Source organism: Lissotriton vulgaris, chromosome 3_1 (genome assembly GCF_964263255.1).
Source record: "Lissotriton vulgaris chromosome 3_1, aLisVul1.2, whole genome shotgun sequence".
Classification (NCBI taxonomy): Eukaryota; Metazoa; Chordata; class Amphibia; order Caudata; family Salamandridae; genus Lissotriton; species Lissotriton vulgaris.
This window is the reverse complement of record NC_141689.1, coordinates 1935353734-1935374962: the sequence shown is the minus strand read 5'-3', so window position 1 is coordinate 1935374962 and position 21229 is coordinate 1935353734. Positions and strand designations below refer to the sequence as shown.

Here is a 21229-nt window from a genome sequence, read left to right as displayed (position 1 = left end):
ATCACAATTTACCTCAAGGTGATATCTGGGATACTTATGATACGGAGCCACATGATAATACCGATCCAGATTTTTATCCATGTAGACCTACCCCTTCTGATGACACGACAACCTATCATGATCTGATAAGAAGGACAGCCACATACCATAAAGTGCCTCTACACACACAGACATTAGAAAAACTCTCTTGCAATCAGCGCCCAGTGCAGTATTAACCAACGCTAATGGATATGCTCAGGCACACGCAGGACATATTTAATGACTTAATCAGGGCTAGGGTAATATTACTCCCAGGGTTGATAAAAATTTCAAACCCTCACCTCTTGACCCAACCTACATCAAGGGTCAACTTACACCTGATTCACTGGTAAGGGCCATAGCTTTGTAAAAGAACACGCCTTTTCCATGAAGTGTAAAACTGATGTATCCACACATACTACAGTACTTTACACACTAGGGGTCACTTGCAGTATTCTCTGAAATCATGTTTTTCAAGTGTATTTCTAGAACAACCAACTCTAAAACCTATTTTCCGTTTTTTCTGTGACTCCGGATATCGCAATGACATTGGTTGTCGCGATCCCCGTAGTTACGTCACGAATGCAGAAAACAAAAGCAGGAATTCAATAGCCACCAACAGGTAAAAAAATTATAACTATGTAATTGATTCTAATCATCACAGTAAATAACTCACTATAGAAATACCTCTTTAAAAACATTTATCAGAATCTCAATAACAATATGTATTAATGATTCACTGATATATTTTTTTTATATTCCAACCAATATTCGCGGTGTGCCGTGATATTCTCGATGTCCTCACAATGGTACAAGGGGGCCGCGCTGGCGATCACGATTGTCATAGCGAATATCGCCTTTAAAAAAATATATTTTGGACACATAAGTGGACACTAGCACCCCGATTTCTCAAACATGGGATCAGAGTACCTCTACTCTGACCTCTTATGTTAACTTTCTCAGAAATTTTCAGACCCAGGAAACATTCCCGATCGATAAAATGGCGGCCACAACTTTCTGTTCGGAATAGAAGGATTGAACCTCGGCACTCTCAATATTTTTATCTCTCATTCTTAATCATATTCAAGACAATAATCCCATGTACATTTATGGTAACACCACTCACAGGAAACACCAGTCTATGAGATTATACTGACATGTTCATTCAATTTAATAGTCTGTGACAACCACTTATGTATTTGAGTTTCCGGCAAACTACACTACTTTGAGAATTTATACCTCCATAGATTCAAGCCTTGAATAAGTTACGGTTGTAACTAAACACGTGTTGGCTGCCATGTTCCTTTACCATCAATGATGTTTCAAGAATTGGACCATCATGACCTAACTGTGTAACATATAAATGTTAGAAAGTGGTCAACAGTTGCATGTTTATACTAAAAGCCAGATTGATTACATTGTATTAAGTGAAACATTGTCACAAACTATTAAATTGAATGAAAATGTCAGTATAATCTCGTAGACTGGTGTTTCCTGTGAGTTGTGTTACCATAAATGTACATGGGATTCATGTCTTGAATATGATTAAGAAAAGTACTGTACCGTTTCCACGGTCCCTGAGGGGTCAGGGTTGTCATGTTCGATGGTTGCCAGAAACTATTCGCTCCTTGGTAAGGTTGTGGGGCTTATAGTGGGCTGTGAGCTAGCTGGTCTACAGACGTACATATCCTTCGGGGGTGTCTGGAACGAGTTTGAACACATCCCTTAGTTTATGTTGTCTAGACGCGCAGATCCTATTTAGATTTGTAGATACTACACGACAAACCAGAACCTACATTGACACTTTTTGGGGAAAATGTGATGAAGATCGGTGAAACAATGCCAGATTTCATCAGTGATGTCACTGACTATGTCATGAGTGATGTAATATGTGAGGCCATAAGCAGTGCATTGCGGGAGGCGAGTTATAGTTAGCTCAGCTAACTAAAACTGCAGAATTTCTGTGGTTTTGTACGAGTGAAATGTCAGCCTAACTACAACGTCCCTGTAACCTTTCGGTTTTTTCCAATTAAAATATATATATAGACATATATATCGTTTAATGTTGTCCTATATTGCCATATCAGGCTCTGGTGGCATTTGCAATGCAGTCAGTCTTCATCCTCGTAGTTTATGGTGTCACCAGAATCTCTCTATGACACTATTGGACTATATTAGTTACCCATTACATAACATACATATATAATATAGGTACCCAACACTAATGAAAACATTAAAATAAAATAATATCTGAATCTTACAATAATGTACATGATAAAATCTGTGTTTCCCTGCTTTCCCAACCCTCCCTCTGCAGACTTGGATCTTTCAAGTGGAGAAGGTCTTTCCCTTTCTGCCATCCTTAAACCACAGATGGGAATGGTAGAAGGTGTACCATGTGCAGATATCGACTGGGAGTCTACAGAGAATGTCCAGGACCTGACCGGAGCTGTGCTGTGTTTGGGAGGTGGGGCGGGAGATATATAGGCTTTGCTTGTTTACAGTGTGTTTGAGAGTTCACAGATTGGCTGGGGATGTGTAGCACAGGCGTGAGGATTTGTCGTGTAGGAGAATGCAGATCATAATTGAGCAATGTTGAGGATTTTAAGGGTAGACCTGTGCCCAGCATGTGGTTAGAACAAGAATGAGGGTGTTCAGAGTATGACCAGGGGACTTCTTTGCTCAGAATGTTCAAAGTATTGCTCTTGGTGGGTTAAGCGTAGCTACGAGTGAACAGCTTGTGTCTCAGTGTATCCAGAGCATAACTTATGTTGTGAAGTGAAAGGGTTGATAATATAAGGAACCTATGTTGTGCATAGCATGGCGGTGAGGGTATGTAGTCTATAGCCGAGGGTGATGGTCAGAACGAGACAGTGTGACCTGGGTATGGGCGAGGGTTTGCAGGACATGGTATTTGTATGTATTATGATTTGCAGGATATGGTTTATGGTGGTGAGTACATGGCTCTGAGTCTGAAAGCTGTGGCTAAGGCTGCACATCACAGTGTATGTAGCTGAGTATTTGCACTATGTGGGTTGAGGTGAGCAGGGCCTGACTGACAGATGGAGTCCAGATAGACTGTGAATCCAGGTACGCAGATTCTGGGTCAACAAACCAGACTAGTAGAGTAGGAGCTCTTTTTCCCATACGGTAATATTGCATCATGAAGTGGGCTCCTAAAATACGTGTACAGCATCTCAGTGGTCTGCTAGCAAAAATATTCTTCATTGTTACTCGTGCCAGAACCCATTGTTGTGCTAGTTCGCTTGTGGACGGATATTCCCTTCATGTTGTCACTGCTCTAGAAATCTAGTAGATAAGAAATGTGACAGCTGACTTCTTCAGTAAAGATTTACATTTTGGCTGACGCATTTCCTGTCAGAAGATCATTACGGACCACGAGAAAGCCTTATGAAATGGAATTTGTTATTATGATTAAAGATTGCTAAGTGCGTTAATCTCCAGTCCTTTTCTCTCGTACTTCATCTTGAATGTAATTAGTAAATGCATAAAACCCGTTTCTTGACCTTTATGAGTGCAACAAATAAAGAGTTGAATATAAATTGCTTCATTACCAGGTTCTTTGTGGACGAGTGGAGCAGTGATTGCAGTTATACCGAGAGCTATATTTCTTCTCCTCTAGGTTTCATCCATACAGAGATGACAGCCCACTTGAAAGAGGATCAGCTGAAGGCTGCAATCCCTCTTGGAAGATTCGGAGAAGCTCGTGAAGTGGCGCAGGCGGTGGTCTTTCTCCTCGAGGCGCCCTACGTCACAGGCCATGTACTGCTGGTGGACGGAGGCCTGCAGCTTTCCATTTAAACGACTCGGTAACTGGAAAATGTCATTTATCAGTAAAATACCTCTCGTCGCTTCCTGACAGGCTATCAAAGCAAAAACCAGGCTGCATGCATAAATTCCACACCCTGAATTACAGAATTAGAATAGGTATCATTTTACATTTGCAAGATAGACTTAATATTGCAGATGGCCACCGACATGCCTGCTTTAGCGAATTCACAAGGGTTGGGTTGGAGGTGAGGGTCGGGCCGTTTTCGGGTGCGGTGACGTGCTGAAGTTGCTGAACCCTCATGGACAACTAAGTTTTTAAGGATTCTGTATTTCTTGCAGGTTTCTTTCCAACCTTGGCTTGGGAAATCACGTAAGTGGGGTTCCGGTAAAGGCTGAAGTAAGGACATTTCTAGCTAGGTCGAGAAAGGATGCGAAGGTGTCCCTGTGTACTAGAGGTGTATAGGGAGGGGGTTTACATAGTAGGAAATACGTGTTAATAATGCCCATTAACTGCTAATTTAAACATGCCCCATGCAAAAGATCCTTCAGATGGAAATGGCGCACATGCACATTTCGCGTATTGGAATACTGCAGGAACTATACAACTGAGATTTCCTGAAGTTTTGGTAGTAGAGAGCTTTGTGGATCACTAAAGAGTCTGCTACATATTGAGGAGAAACCGTGCGCAGCACATTTACATCTTTTTATGCTTTGAGTTGTGTAAATGTTGTCCATAATAACCGGAATCTATATTAAAAGTAGAAAGCTTGTATCAAGAAAAGGAGAATCTTAATGAGAATGTTACCATTAATATTTGATGTCTTGTGATGTGGAACACATGGTTGCTGTATACCCCTCTAATTTTGAGGGGAAAAAACGCTGTGTGGCCACCAACAGTTTCGTTGCACTTATCTCTACCGTGACTGAGTTAAATGTAAAAAACGTTCATGTAATCATGCTAAGTTATTATAAAGATGGGCTAAGTATGTGACTTGCAGACTTATTTTTGTTTGTACACTATATTCCGGGAGCAGAGCTCCTTCCAAGGAACATGGGGGCATATTATCAACAACTAGCTAACTGCTGTTAGCGATAGCTTGCTAATAGGGCGATAAAAATATCGCCGCTTTAGCGGGAAAAAGTCCTGCTAAAGCGGCGATAAGGCCCTTGATAATGTGCCCCATGGTGTTATGCCACAGAATTCCGACTCTAAATGCGCTTTATATTTGAGTATTGCCCAGTAAAAGAATGACTAATGTATGCAAGCATTCATAAATCAAGTCAAGCATTACAAATTAATGTCAGCAGTATGCTGCACGGCTTCCTGGAGTTTTTATAAAACGTAGGAAAGTTCTGTCACCTGTCGATGTCTCAATGTTTGGTCTGCAGTATTCATCATCTTGAGGCAAAGTGTTACTAACTCAGCATTCTTCAGCTGCAATTTGAATTTTGGAATGAGGTGCATTTACAGAGCCTTTGTGTTTTGTAGAGTGAATCTTTCTGGATTCATATGCAGTCCATCTGATTTGCCGTCTAGTGGTAGGGTCTGGAATTATCTCTATTCTTTTTTTTTTTTTGGAGTGCTTGTTGTCGTTGACCATTTGGTGATTTGTTCCTCCACTTATGACACACGCTCTGGAAGAACCCTTACATGTTTGCCATCTTTAGATATTATTTTCTGCTATTGGGTCTGAATGCAGGAGAGCTAAGTGTCAGACGGATTGGGGAAAAAGAAGCCTTTATTTTTTTTGTTGCAGAAAACACAGAGAAAAACCTACACACTCCAAAGAACACTGACAAACACTGAGGAGGATGAATAGGAATTGATGAGAATAGCTCAGGCCGGGTAACCCCACAGGACCATGAGGCACTCAACCCAGTGATGCAGAGAATTTTGCAAGGATATTGCACATACTCCATTCAGGTTCTGCCCTAATTGCCACCACAAACTGGCACAGAAGAACTGATGCCAAGACTGCAGTTTGTTGTTGCCCAGGGACCATGCATTGGAGAGTTGCAGAGTCTGCGTGGTGTTCCAGCCGAAGACCCTTAACATGTGGCAAAGACAGATGGGCAGACTATGCCATGGCACATGTGTAGAAGCACACTCCTAGGTCAGAGAATTTCCATAGCGGCAACAATGCGAAGATGCCTAGTGTTCTAGACCAAGGAAGGGAGGCCTTCAAAGATACTACAACTGCAAAGGTGGTTACTCCATGTGTATAAAAAATGCATGCACTCTCCACAATGTACCCATCCTATATCAGAGGATCAGTGACCACAAACTCCATTATCGTCATCATGGCGCACATGACAGCTGAATTCCAGCATCCCAGCATTACTAGTCCTACTATCTGACACAGAGCAAGCGGGTGAATGTGGTGGGCAGGAAGATTGAAAAATCTGTATTTAGAATGGCAAACTCTAACGCCCTCTTTGACAGGTATGCTCCCCAACAGCAGTGGCCAGAAATTGAGAGCCTCTTCCAACATCTCCCCCAGCACTATCGGAAAAGAGGGGGGGCACTAGTACAGGAGGGAGAGACAATAAAAAACATCTGTCCAAAGCCAGCCCTGGATGCTGCAAAGACTGCTAGCAGATAACTGTGCACAGGAGCCACACTCAAGAGGCACGCCTGGCTAAAAGTGTCTGGTTTCAAGCAGAAGGTACAGGCAGCAGAGCTCAATATACCTTTCACAGGGGAATTACTGCTTGGGACATCAGTGTATGACTTCCTCCAGAGGACGACAAAAGACAACAGCACAGCAAAATACATGGGCGCTCTTCACTTCAGTTGCCATTTCAGAGCAGAAGCTACTCCTCATGTGGAATGTCTTCGCGAGTGAGCAGGAACATTCCATGTATCTTTCGCTGCACAGCAACCAACCCACCCTACCCCACTTCAACAAAGTGGCAGTGCACAGGGCAACAGAGCCAATCCTTATGCGACGTTGCAGAAGGAATAAGAGCAGCACCAAAAGGAGCTGCTCACGTTACCAAGTGACTCCCTGGCATACCATTCCTACCACACAACTCCTGGAGGAGGCAGAATCAAAAGATTCCGCAAGGAATGTGAAGACATCATCTCTGGCAAATAGATGCTCAACATCATCCTACACGGATATTTCATATAATTCATAAAGATACCACCCAACATAAAACCACGGGCCAGGCATCAAAACTGCAAGTTACAAACAAAAAAACCTGAGCACTCACAAATTTTACAAAACGGTCAACAATCAAATCCAGTGATATTATGAATTTTTGTTCCAGGCTTCTTGCAATCCTTGAGCCCACATTTCTTGACATACACATAAGCCACGTTTCCTGACCTCGTCAGAAGCCAACATGTGTTTGACCACTAATATACATTCACCTCCGACTGCATCAGGGTTTAATGTTGATAGTGCTATTCCTATAGCCACGTCTCATCTAATCCTATAACAATCAATAGTTTCATCTTATTTCACGTAAAGTAGGGGGAATGGTGTCCCAGCAGAATAAGGCAATACCAAAGTGGATGATGGACGGAGCGTTTGAGCAAATCAAACACTCACCCGCAGTTCAGACATGGCCATATGCAAATCAGTCTGACCTTGTGCCTCATGGGAACAGTCCAGCCCGAACTGCCAAGCCATGTCTTCCCTGGACCGGAAACAAGCATCCTGGGACCGGTTTAGGAGTCATAATCCTCATCAGCCAGGCTATCTTGAATCCAGTGGTAGAGTGAGCAAGGGACCCACGTCTGGGCAGTCCCTGCCAACTTAGGGCGAACAAAGAAATACCAAAGGGGATGATGGACGGAGCGTTTGAGCAAATCAAACACTCACCCCCATTCAACTGATCTGGGTTTAATCCATCACCATTCTTTATCTCACTCCACCACCCCAGTTCAGACATGGCCATGTGCATATCAGTCTGACCCTGTGCCTCATGGGAACAGTACAGCCCGAACTGCCAAGCCATGTCTTCCCTGGACCGGAAACAAGCATCCTGGGACCGGTTTCAGATTCATAATCCTCATTAGCCAGGCTATCTTGGAAGAGTGAGCAATGTCCCAGGATGCTTGTTGGCTCTTGAGTGGGTGCTCTTCTTGGTAGTGGTGGTTTCTTCGGTGGTGAACGGTCCAGGCGGTGATGGTGGGTCGGCTGGAGGTATGGGTGGTTTATGGAGTCTGCTCGCTGAAGTTGTCATAGAGGGCTTTGATTTTCAGGTGGAAGTAGGAGCCAAGCTTGTTGCAGAGGTCTTCGGAGGGCGTGACGTCTGTGGCGTCAATGTTGGGCTTGGTGAATTGCTGAATGATGTTGAAGAGTTCCTTTGAGTTGCTGGAATTGGTGAGGATTATGTTCAGGATGAAGGTCTTCTTTGTAGATCTTATGCGTTGGTGGTAGTCTATCAAGGCGTTCTTATAGTTGGTCAGGTCTTCTGTGGTTGGCTGTTTCTCCATTATTTTTCGAGACGTCTGCACTAGAGTCTGGTATCTCGGATGTCGGTGGTGAACCAGGTGGCCTTCAGGGGGCATTGTCTGTTGGTGGTGTGGAGGGGTGTGAGCTTGTCTTTGCAGTTGGTGATCCAGTGGTGTAGCTCCTTGGCTGCAGAGTTGGCGCCGGTCGAGGCTGGGGGGGTGGGGGGGGGGGCACAGCTGAGGGTGGAATTCAGGTGCTCCTCTGTGACCTTGCTCCATTTCCTTCATGGAGTGCGAGGAATAGGTTTGGAAGCGGTGGGAGTGGCGTGGTTGAAAGCGAAGTGTACGCAGTGGTGTTACGTCCAGAGGGGCTGCGTGGTGTGGCTGAAACGGATGTTGTTCCCAGCAGCGAAGATGGGGTAGAGGATGTGTCTTCCCTTGTGGGTAGAGGTGGTTACAAGCTGTATAAGTCAGATGTTGGTGATGTTGTCCAGGAGGGCGGTGGAGTTGGGGTCGCTGACGTTGTCGAGGTGGAAGTTCAGGTCTCCGATGAGTATGTGGTCCATGGACGTGATGGCGTGGGATGCGACGAGGTTAGCAATAGTAGTGGCGAACGAAGCGCGGGCCTGGTGGTCTGTAGGTGAGGGTGCAGCGAAGATTGTTTCTAGGACTTATCTGGATCTGGAAGTGAAGGTGTTCGGTGGTGGCGGAGGAGTCGCTCGTGGTGCAGGTGGAGAGTCAGAGGGAGCTGTTGGGTGCGATGGCGAGTTCTCCTCCTGGGCGGTTGGGGCAGTCCTTCCTCTGTATCTTGTAGCTGTCAGGAATGGCAGTGGTGATGTTGGGGCTGGAGGAGGCGTTGGTCCAGGTTTCCGTGAAGAAGGCGACGTCTGGCGAGAGGGTATCGAGGAGGTCCCAGATGTCTATGGCATGTCTGTGCAGGGAGCACACATTGAGGAGGATGCACCCCACCTAACCCCCCCCCCCCCGCAGCAGCTGCCATTAAATAGGGGAAGGGGGAGCGAAGTGTAGCTGGGAGGCAGGAAACCGGTTGGGGGGAGGGGCCGCGAGGGCAGCAGTGGCAAAAAACAGGCACGGAGGGCACGAACAGGAGAAGAGGATCAGGGGGAAAATGGAAATTAAATTAAACTAAGGCAAATAAAATACAGGAGAGACGACAAAACGACAGAGGAACACTAGGCAGACTCGAACCCCTACCAGCAGAGAGGTAGAAGGGGCAGCGGCGGAGGCACAGTCAGTGAAGCTGCACAGGTGGAAAGCTGGATCACTGTCCAGACCTCTGTGCAGCGGCCGCCATTAAATAGGGGAAGGGGGGGGGGGGAGGGGAGTGCAGCTGGGAGGTGGGAAACCTGCAGCGGGGAGGGGCCATGGGGGCAGCAGCGGCAAAAAACAGGCACAGAGGGCACGAACAGGAGAAGAGGAGCAGGAGGCAAAGGGAAATGAAATTAAACTAAGGCAAATAAAATACAGAAGAGCCGCAAAAGGATACAGGAACAACAGGCAAACTTGAACCCCTACCAGCAGATACGTAGAAGGGGCAGCGGCAGAGGCACAGTCACTGGAGCTGCACGGGTGGAAAGCTGGGTCTATGACCAGGAGTTATATCTCAATACTAAACACCACTCTGCACTATTCTGAGCTGATAATGTCGGTGATAATACACACATAAAACCTGGGTACCAAAAGGAACAAATAGCAGAACATACTGTAGGAAAATTCAATAAAATTTAAATGACCTACAATTTCAAGGCTCGACGGAAGAGTACTCCGTCCCAGCCTCATACATATCTGGCATTATAGTCGGGCACCATGTACAGACTCACTATACCTGGTCTTCAAACTAAAAAACAATCTTAGTCACCAACATATGTTATGCGATGGCCATCTAAAATAACCCAAGATCTTAAGCAAGCTCTCTATTCTTTTGAATCAATACATCCCATGTTCTCATAACTTAACAGTGACAAAAATTGCAACAAAATCTCATCAGTTATTTAAATATACAAAAGTCACGGATATTACCCCGTAATACACGCTCACCAAATTACAGTACCACTGTAGCACATAATATACAATTCTCTAAAAATATCACAACTTACAATTTTAATTTTCCCGTCCCAGCCTCATGTATATCTGGTGTTATGGCTGGATGCCATATTGGGACTTGTTTATATACTGGTGTTAGACATTAAAATAGGCTAAGCCTCCAAAATGTATTATGCAGGGGCCATCTTCACAGTCCTAGATCTTAACCAAACGTACTATACTATCGAGTACACACATCCCATGTGTTCAAATCTCGATCAAAAAACAGCTTAACTGGAAAGTTCTTTACCTCACACCCTGTAAATCTAAATATACAGCACTATATTGGGACTGATAAATGGACCAGCGTTAGACATAAAAGCAGACATAGGGGCCAAGATATATTATGCTGCGACCAAAATCTAAATAGACCAAATTCCAAATCACTATGGGGCACATACGAACATTTAAGAATTGCAATTAAGGAATTGCAAAAGCCTACGCATGTAGGAATCGCTACAAAATGAGCGATTCCCAAACATTCCTTAATTGCCACCCCCAAATTGCGAGTCACAATTAAGGAATGCCTTTCCAATCATTCCTATGGGCCTACAGGCCCATAGGAATGAATAGGAAATTGCATGCGCAATTTGCGAGTACCTAATAAGTACTTGCAGATTATGTATGCAATTCCAAGGGTGCAAGGATGTCAAAAGGACACCCTGTTGCACCCCTGAAATTGATCTGTGCACACATGTTGCTCTCACACATGCCCTGTGTGTGCAACCTAGAACTTTGAAAAATGCACTTTAGTGCATTTTTCAAAGTTTTTGCAAATTACCATCAAGTTCAAATTGATGGTAATTTGCGACCCCTATTTGCGAAATGGCTATTTGTGATTTCATCATGCATTGCATTTAAGGAATCACAATTTGCGATTCCTTAAATGCAATCGCAATTTAAGAAATCGCAATAAATTGTGATTTCTTAAATTGCGAGAGCCTTACAGTTTGATGCGTCACAGAAGCCCTTATTGCGGGCGCAAACGGCCGATTTTTGCGACTCGCTCCATTCTTTTGAATCAATACATCCCATGTTCTCATAACTTAACAGTGACAAAAATTGCTACAAAATCTCATTTGTTATTTAAATATACAAAAGTCACGAATATTACCTCGTAATACACGCTCACCAAATTACAGTACCACTGTAGCACATAATATGTACAATTCTCTAAAAATATTACAACTTACAATTTTAAGTGTCCAGTCCCAGTCTCATGTATATCTGGTGTTATGGCTGGACGCCATATTGGAACTGGTTTATATACTGGTGTTAGGCATTAAAATGGGCTAAGTCTCCAAAATGTATTATGCGGGGGCCATCTTAACAGTCCTAGATCTTAACCAAACGTACTATACTATCGAGTACACATTTCCCATGTGTTCAAATCTCAATCAAAAAAAAAAATTCTGGAAAGTTCTTTACCTCACACCCTGTATATCTAAATATACAGCACTATATTGGGACTGATTAATGGACAAGCGTTATACATAAAAACAGGCATAGGGGCCAAGATATATTATGCTGCGACCAAAATCTAAATAGACCAAGATCCAAATCACTATGGGGCACATGCGATTATTAAAGAATTGCAGTTAAGGAATTACAAAATCCTTTGCATGTAGGAATCGCTATAAAATGAGCGATTCCCAAACATTCCTTAATTGCCACTCCCAAATTGCGAGTCACAATTAAGGAATGCCTTTCCATTCATTCCTATGGGCCCATAGGAATGTAAGGTATGTGTCTTGTAAAGCGCACTGCTGCCCTGAGGCGTTGTGGCGCTGTAGACCGCTGGGGAACCCGTCCTGGCTATCCCTGTGAGATGGTCCCTACTGGGTATCTCCTAAGTGAAACCAGGCATCCCCGGCAAATGTGGGGGGCTGTTGTGGAGGTGAGGCAAGCTAATGCCCAGAGTTGCCGAGTGTGATACCTGGTTAGAGTAGGCACCGAGGCGAGAATTATCGAGTCCTCTGACCCTGGTCCACGACCCTGCCGCGTCGGGAATTGAGCCCTGGTCCCGGGCCGTTCTCTGCTTCCGGGTCTGCTGCCTCTAACCAGTGAGCCACAACACTCCACGAATGAATAGGAAATTGCCTGCGCAATTTGCGAGTACCTAATAGGTACTCGCAGATTACGTATGCAATTCCAAGGGTGCAAGGGTTTCAAAAGGACACCCTGTTGAACCCCTGAAATTGATCTGTGCACACATGTTGCTCTCACACATGCCCCAAGGGCATGTGTGTGTGTAATCTAGAACTTTGAAAAATGCACTTTAGTGCATTTCCCAAAATTTTTTCAAATTACCATCAAGTTCAAAACAAGAGTGTAGATATACTCATTTAAATAAAGTAGATGGGACAGCAAGTTGATGTATATCCCTAGTAATCCACTTAAATCTTACTAAATCACAGCAAACCTTTTAGTTACCTGTTCCATTCCACAGAAAATATTGTCATTCATGATCCACATTTAGTCCCTGATCCACAGCTTTTAATCCGGATCATCCGGAGGGACTGCGTCAACCAGACCGGAGGAGGCATCTCCATCGCCCACAGAAACACTATCCGCATCACGACCAACACCGACGACACCCTCGCCACCGCAGAGTACCTGCACTTCCAGATTCATACTGACCCCAAGACCACCCTCAGAGGAACCCTCATCCACAGACCCCCGGGACCACGCTCACACTTCAGCGAGGCCATCGCAGACTTCATCAGCCCGCTCGCCCTCGCCCCCCCCGACTACATCCTCCTAGAGACTTCAACTTCCACCTGGAGAACGACCAGGACAACAACACCACCGCCCTACTAGACAACCTCGCCAACCTCGGATTCAAGCAACTGGTCAACACCCCCACCCATTGCGCCGGCCACATCACTCAGGCTCTTGATACCTTGATCCCGGCCAGATGTTGTAAAGCTCGCACCCATACTGCTAGCCCTTGGTATAACCTCGAATTAGCTAGCCTGAAAAAGGAATGCAAGAAGGCAGAGAGGGCATGGAGGAAGAACTACGATGTCAATTTAAAACTAGACTATGTCATGCTCCAAAAAACCTACCATCGTAAGATCTGCAGAATAAGGGCGGCATATTATGCTAAGGAAATTAATAACAGCCTTAACACCTCGAAAGCTGTATTCAAAATCTTGAAAGATCTCACCGCAAAGAAAACTGTTAACACCACTATCACTTCCCCTGACCTCTGTAATAACATGGCCAATTTCTTCACCAACAAGATCCTGAAAATCTACGAATCCTTTCCCAAAGGCCCGCAGCCAGTTGCTATCTTTGATCCTACTAAGCCCTCTCTCTCCTCTTTCCCCACGCTTGAGCGAGAGAGTTTCCAAAAAATCTGCAAAAAGATTAAATCAGGCTCTCCGGCAGATCCCCTTAAACCGGATACCTTCCGCGAAGCCCATGAATCAATCACTGAGCACATCCGAGAAATCATCAATCGGTCCCTTCTGACTGCTAAAGTTCCCTCCAAATGGAAGCAGGCCTGGGTCTCTCCCATTCTGGAAAAACCCACTCTAGACCCCTCGCTTCCTGAGAACTTTAGACCTATCTCCCTGCTCCCCTGGCCTGCCAAAATCATCGAGGCACACGTCAATAATATTCTGACAGATTTCCTCCTTACCAATAACATCTTGGATGAATCTCAACACGGGTTTAGAGACCGCCTTGCTCAGTGTTTCAGAGGACCTCCGTACCATCCTAGACACCGGAGGCACGGCAGCACTGGTCCTGTTGGACCTCAGTGCTGCCTTTGACACGGTGTCACACGAGGTCCTCTTGTCGAGATTGGAGGAGATTGGGATCACAGGGCCAGCGCTGGAATGGTTTAGAGACTTCCTTTTCAACAGGTCTTTTAGAGTCTCTACCCCTCCTTACATCTCGGAGGAACATAACATTGGACAGGGAGTGCCGCAAGGCTCTTCCCTGAGCCCCACCCTGTTCAATGTATATGTCCGCCCCCTGGCAGAGGTAGCTAGAAGAAATGGACTTGCCCTGGTTTCCTACGCCGACGGCACCCAGTTGGTGGTGTCACTTAATGACAACAGTGGTCTGGAGGCTCAACACTTCAAACAGACACTCACTGACATCACCAACTGGATGACGGCGAATTTTCTTCAACTTAACGCCGGGAAAACGGAGATTCTCCTCCTGGGCAAAAACACCTCGTCCTGGGGTGACAACTGGTGGCCGGATGTGCTAGGCCCTCCCCCTACGCCTAAGGAATGTGTCAAAAACCTGGGAGTTTGGGTGGACTCTGCTTTAAAGTTCACGCACCACACCAAAAAAGTTGCCGCCACATGCTTTGGCGTTTTGCGAAACATCAGGCCCATTCTGAAGTTCTTTGATTGTCGCACTCGTCAACTTATCATCCAGGCGACCATTCTCTCCAGACTAGACTATGCGAGCTCCCTTTTACTGGGAGCTAATCTAGCTGAAATCACTAGATTGCAAAGAGTTCAGAATGCGGCCGCCAGGGCTCTGGTTGGTCTCCCGCGCCATTCCTCTATATCGGGAACCTTGAAGAAACTACACTGGCTCCCGGTGGGCAAAAGGGTCCAGTTCAAAGCATTGTGCTTCGCTTTCAAAATTCTTAAAACCTCCTCCCCCCCAATGCTTCGCCCACTTCTGTCAGAGTACATCCCTAGGAGATTGCTCCGGTCAAAGGGGCAGCATCTTGCGATCGTCCCCCGCACCAGACTGGCTAGAGTGGGCGGCCGCTCTTTCAGTTTCCTCGCGGCCAAGCTATGGAATAGTCTCCCTGAAGCTATCCGCGGGATTCAGGATCTCCTAGTCTTCAGAAAGGCTATCAAAACACATCTCTTTCAACAATAGTCCCTTCCATAGCGTCTCCACCTCACTGTACTCTGTCCTTCCGCAGCGCCGGGACGCCCCTTTGCTGGGGCAGCCGTGCGCTATACAAATCACTATAGCATAGCATAACATGCTCGACCCGGTCTTCTCCTCCAGCAACCACATCTCCTTCAGCCACACCACCGAGCTCCACTGGACCGACCACAGCTGTGTACACTTCAACTTCAGGAAAACAATGACCCACCACTGCCCTCAACAAACCCCCCGAAGATGCTGGAGCAAGATCACCACCGACCAACTCACCACCTCCTTGGGCCTAAACCCTCCCACCAACACCACGAACCCCAACGAAGGATCCCGCAACCTCACACAGTGGATCACCAACTGCGCCAACACCGACACCCTTGCTCCACGGAAAAACCCTCCCAGCAACCTCAACAGCAAGAAAGCCGCGTGGTTCACCAACGATCTCAAAGACTCCAAGAAATCCTGCCTTGACCTTGAGAAAGCCTGGCGCCACAACCAGTCAACGGATAACATGACAGCCCTCAAGAATGCCACCCGCAAACACAACCAGCTGATCCGCACCACCAAAAGGTCATCCTTCAGAGAACGACTGGACAACAACACCCACAACAGCAAGGAACTTTTCAACGTCGTGAAAGAGCTCTCCAACCCCAACGCCAGCGACAACGACATCACGCCTTCTCAAGACCTCTGCAACTCTCTGGCCACCTTTTTTCACCGTAAGATCGTCGATATACACGACAGCTTCGGCGCTCAGAACACGTACCCCACCACCGAACCTACACCCCCCACCACCACCATGTGCGCCTGGACTCAGGTCAGCACGGAAGATACCACCCACACGATGAACACTATCCACTCGGGCTCCCCAGCCGATCCCTGCCCACACCACATCTTCAACAAAGCCAACTCCATCATCGCACCCATACTTCGGGACATCATCAACAACTCCTTCATATCCGACACCTTCCCGGAGAGCTGGAAGCACGCAGAGATCTGCGCCCTCCTGAAGAAACCCACTGCAGACCCCTCAGACCTCAAGAACTTCCGCCCCATCTCGCTCCTCCCCTTCCCACAAAAGTAATCGAGAAAAACGTCAACAAACAGCTGACAATCTTCCTGGAGACAAACGGCTCCCTCGACCCATCGCAGTCTGGATTCCGAGCGAACCACAGCACGAGACCGCCCTCATCGCGGCCACCGACAACATCCGAACCCTGCTGGACAACTGAGAAACCGCCGCCCTCATCCTGCTCGACCTTTTGCCTGCGTTCGACACGGTCTGCCACCGCACCCTGACAACCCGCCTCCGCCACGCCGCGATCCAAGGAAAGGCCCTGGAATGGATCACCTCCTTCCTCTCCAACAGAACCCAAAGAGTCCGTCTCCCGCCCTTCTTCGCAGAAGCCACCAAGATCATCTGCGGTGTACCTCAAGGCTCCTCGCTCAGCCCCACCCTCTTCAATGTCTACATGAGCCCCCTCGCAGCCATCGCACCCAAGCACAACCTCAACATTATCTCCTACGCCCACGATACCCAACTGATCCTCTCCCTCACCAACGACCCCACCTCCACCAGAGCCAGCTTCCAGGGTGGAATGAAAGACATCGCAGACTGGATGAAGCTCAGCCGCCTGAAACTGAACTCAGACAAGACGGAAGTCCTCATCCTCGGCCCATCCATCTCCGCCTGGGACGACTCCTGGTGGCCCCCTGCTCTGGACCCCCCACCCAAGCCCACGGACCACGCACCCAACCTGGGCTTCATCCTTGACTCCTCCCTCACGATGGCCAGGCAAGTTAACGCCGTTACCTCCTCCTGCTTCAACACACTCCACATGCTCCGTAAGATCTTCCTCTGGATCCCCACTGGAACCAGGAAAACGGGCACCCAGGCCCTCGTCACCAGCCGTCTGGACTACGGGAACGCCCTCTACGCTGGGACCACCGCCAAACTACAGAAAAGACTCCAGCGCATCCAGAACGCCTCAGCACGACTCGTCTTGGACATCCCCCAACACAGGCACATCTCCGCCCACCTGAGGGACCTGCACTTGCTCCCCGTCAGCAAAAGGATCACAAACAGACTCCTCACCCACGCACACAAGGCTCTCCACGACTTGAGCCCCGAATACCTCAACAACCGCCTCTCGTTCTACACACCAACCCGCCAGCTCCGCTCCGCCAGCCTCGCCCTCGCCACCATCCCACGGATCTGCAGAACCACCACCGGAGGAAGATCCTCCACCTACCTGGCGGCCAAGACCTGGAACACCCTCTTCACCCACCTACGACTCACCCAGAACCATCTCTCCTTCAGGAAGCAACTAAAGACCTGGCTTTTCGAGCAGTAGCAGCCCCCCCACCCCAGCGCCTTGAGACCCTAGCGGGTGAGTTGCGCGCTTTACAAATACTCTTGATTGATTGATTGATAACCTCATAATCCATACCACCTCACATCGTCTCAATTGTAATTCACGATTCTTCCCCCTTACATCATTACCAATATCATCAATACAATGAAATTTAAAACCTGAATGTACATTCTGAGCCCCACATTGCACTGCATGTACCCCAATGTGATATTTTGGATCCTTTTGCTTCAGTCCTCTAAAGTTCGCAGTGATTCTTTCCGTCAGTGTCCTAATGGTGCTCCCTACATAGATTTTATTACGTTTGCAAATCATTACATATACCACATAACGTGTACCATAATCAATGTAAGTATTTATCACATATTCATGAGTCACCATAATAAAATGTCTTCTTTTTTTTCAACTGCCCATCTGCACGTTACAATGTCCACATCTGAAGAAAGCTTAAATCATGTTTGATAACCATTAATTTTGTACCTCAGGTGTAGGATAACTAGGACTAATTGTATTTCCTAATGACTTTCTTTTATCTGATATTAGTAAATGCCAGTATTTTTTGAGGATATTGTATAGATTACCAGCTGCCGGTTTGACATCTGAAACTAATCTCACTAATACCTTCTAGTTTTTAGTGGCCTGTTTCTTTTTCAATAGAGTGGATCTACTATCCAGTTTACATGCTTTCCTCTTGTCAATCATGACTACATCTCTATCATAACCCCTCATCAAAAATCTGCACGCTATATTATGAAGCATTTCTAAAATGTCCATAGCTTCTGTGCTGTTACGCCGTGCTCTTACCATCTCACCTCACGGAATGGCATTAATCTGTGACTTGGAGTGGGAGCTTGAGGCATGTTGTAAGGCATTACATGATGTTTTTTTCCTATACATTCTACTGTAAATCTGATTATCTTAAATACATAATTCCACATCTAGGAATACTAAACATTCATACCTATATTCAAATGTAAAGGACATATTCAAAGTATTTGAGTGTCAAATATTAAAAAGACTGGCACATCACCTATCCAAATCATTAGGCAATCATCCATAAATCTTCCCTAATAACTGCAAGGATGTTTTACACTGAAAGAAGGAAGTTGCAGACCTACTCAAAAAAGAAGGCTAGAATAATGGTACCACAATCAGAAAGGCACACAGAACTCTACTCACTGTTTTTCCTAGGCAAGGCAGACATTTCACTAAGCCCCATCCTGAACCTCAGGACCTTGAACATGTACATAAAAACACAATTCCAAATGACACCACACCAGGAGGTCATATCACTCCTCCGGGAGGGAAAGTAAATCACAATAAAAGACCTCAAGAATACATACCTACATGTACCAATGAGCAAGAGACACAGAAATTTCCTAAGATCCTTGACAGGCAAGACCCACTACCAATTCATGGTACTGCCTTTTGGAATATGCCAAGAGTTTGTGTCCAGGTACCCAAACTGCAAACCTCTGTGGAATTTCCTATCAGTGTCAGGGAAATGTGCATATGCTTTTTCACCAATTCCCTAATACCCCGGGTAGTAGAAATATTCAAGCAAGCAAATATGACCCTCATCCTGATAGCACCAGAATGGGTGAGGCAGCCAAGGTTCTCTAATTTGGTAGAACTAGTGCACAGCAATGTGATGCTGCTACCAACACGAAGGACATCCTAACCGTGCATGGGGAGGCAAGATTTTCCACCAAGGACACTCCGCTTGGCAGCATGGCTCCTAAAGAAATAGAATTTGGTCACTTTCAACTACCCATAAGAACGATATGAAGTGCACAAGGAAGTTAGAAGACTGATAATGTGCAAGAAATGGAAGAGGTTTAGAAAGTGGGGCACCAGAAACGAGGGGCACGAACTACAAACGAGTGCACCATACTCCTGAAATACCTCACTATCTGCTGGACGAAACACTCTCCAAAACTATGCTGGAGGTGCACCTAGCAGCCATAGTAGCATAAGCAAGGGGCATAATAGGAAGGAGTTTCTTCTAAACACCAGTGGTCAAAAGATTTCTGGAAAGGGCAAAGAGAATAGTGCTGCCCAAAGTAGCACCCACCACCACCTGAAACCTTAATGTAGTGCTTACAGAGCTCATCAAGCCGCCTTATGAAATGATGCATAATGCTGGATTACAATTCATAACTGTGAAAACGGCCTTCCTAGTTGTGATAACATCACTATGCAGGGTGAGCGAGAAACTGGCATTATATGTGCAGGAGCTATATATCCAAATTCACAAGAGCAGAATAGTGATGAGGACTAACCCTAAATTCCTACCCAAGATTGTAACCCACTTGCATGGTAACCAAACATTACAGCTACCAGACTTCTTCCAGCAACCAAAATCGTGGTCAGAATGCACTGTACACGCTCTATGGCAGAAGAGCAGTGATACATTACTTATAGAAACCAAAGCAGTCAGAAAGACCAATCAGTTCTTCCTCCCCCGCAACCAGTTACTAATGATAAAGAGAACTATAGCAAGATGGCTAGTCCAGACAGTACAACAATTCAACGACATCTGCGTTGCAGCTACATGGTCATCTATACACACCTTCACAAAACATTATATGGTGGACATCCATGCAAACCAGGAAACACAGGTGGGACAGAATACACTTAAATAACTTTTTGTAATCATGAAATCATTCTCTACCCATCCTTCCACAGGACACGGGAATACCACTCCTTCACCAATGCACAGCATGTGATTCGAGAAAGATTCACGCTGCAAAACAAAACGGTTACTTACCTGTCGCAATAGTCTTGCAGTTTGAAGATTTTCTAAATTCACATGCGACCCTCCATCAGAAAGTGAATGCAAATGTTTTGTAGTTGGGAGGACAAGACATTTTTTTCTTATAACACCCCAAAGGAGGCTGTACATGTAAGTTGCTGGAGAAAAGAATCTTGAGCTGGCGAACACACAAGGGGGCTTCCTTGATGTGTGGCTGACATCATAAGAGGAGGGACAGATAGCCAAATGGTAGACAACGATGACCACTCGAAAAAAAAGAAGAAGAAAATAGAGACAATTCCGGACCCAACTACTAGATGGCGGATTAGATGAACAACATGTGAATCCAAACAGTCTTCAAGCTGCTAAACTAGTTCTACAGGAAGTATCTATTTCATTTTCACTGTCATTCTCAATAATGCATTAAAACGTGAAAATGTGATTTGTGTGCATGAAATGTACTTTATTGTCAGTAATACCTGACCTATTCTACGAGTTGCTGCTCTTTCTCGTCTTAATTTCTGTGTTGGATCTCACTGTTCTTTTTATATTTATTATTTCTCCAGAGTTTTTGTTTTGTTGATCTGCTTTATTAAATCACCAATAGCACAGTTTTTAACATATTCATTAACTAATGATTAAGCCCCTTCCTGTGTAGAGGAACATCTTGTCTGTGGCTTCTATTTGACAAAGTTCCTCTTTGCTTACGTATGATACGTAATCAAATATTCTCTTGTTTTTCGGCCTGTAGAGCTGTTTCAGTTCTATTCATTAGGAGTTGCTTGGATCCCAGTGTGGTAATTGTTCGTGTTCATTGTGGCCTCATTATCACTGTTAAAATGTAATTTGGCACATACCATGGTTGCCCATACAGTCCCTTGCCTCTTAAGTTATATCACCTTATTTAAGCTATTGTGTAGT

General features: G+C 45.8%; 1 protein-coding gene across 7 annotated transcripts in view; it reads left to right on the top strand.

Moving 5' to 3' along the window:
• Positions 1–21229, top strand: part of CBR4 (carbonyl reductase 4) — a 232346-nt gene that overhangs the window by 210010 nt on the left and 1107 nt on the right. For 3 of the 7 annotated variants that reach the window (XM_086962412.1, XM_086962413.1, XM_086962418.1), the window contains one exon: positions 3662–3848. The exons of 2 other annotated variants lie outside the window; for them this stretch is intronic. In XM_086962412.1, coding sequence (XP_086818538.1) covers positions 3662–3840 — 179 coding nt within the window. In that variant the 3' untranslated portion in view covers positions 3841–3848. Of the gene's footprint in view, positions 1–3661; positions 3849–4149; positions 4176–21229 lie in introns of those variants that run through there. 2 more of the 7 variants (XM_086962414.1, XM_086962411.1) reach the window with 1 other exon arrangement.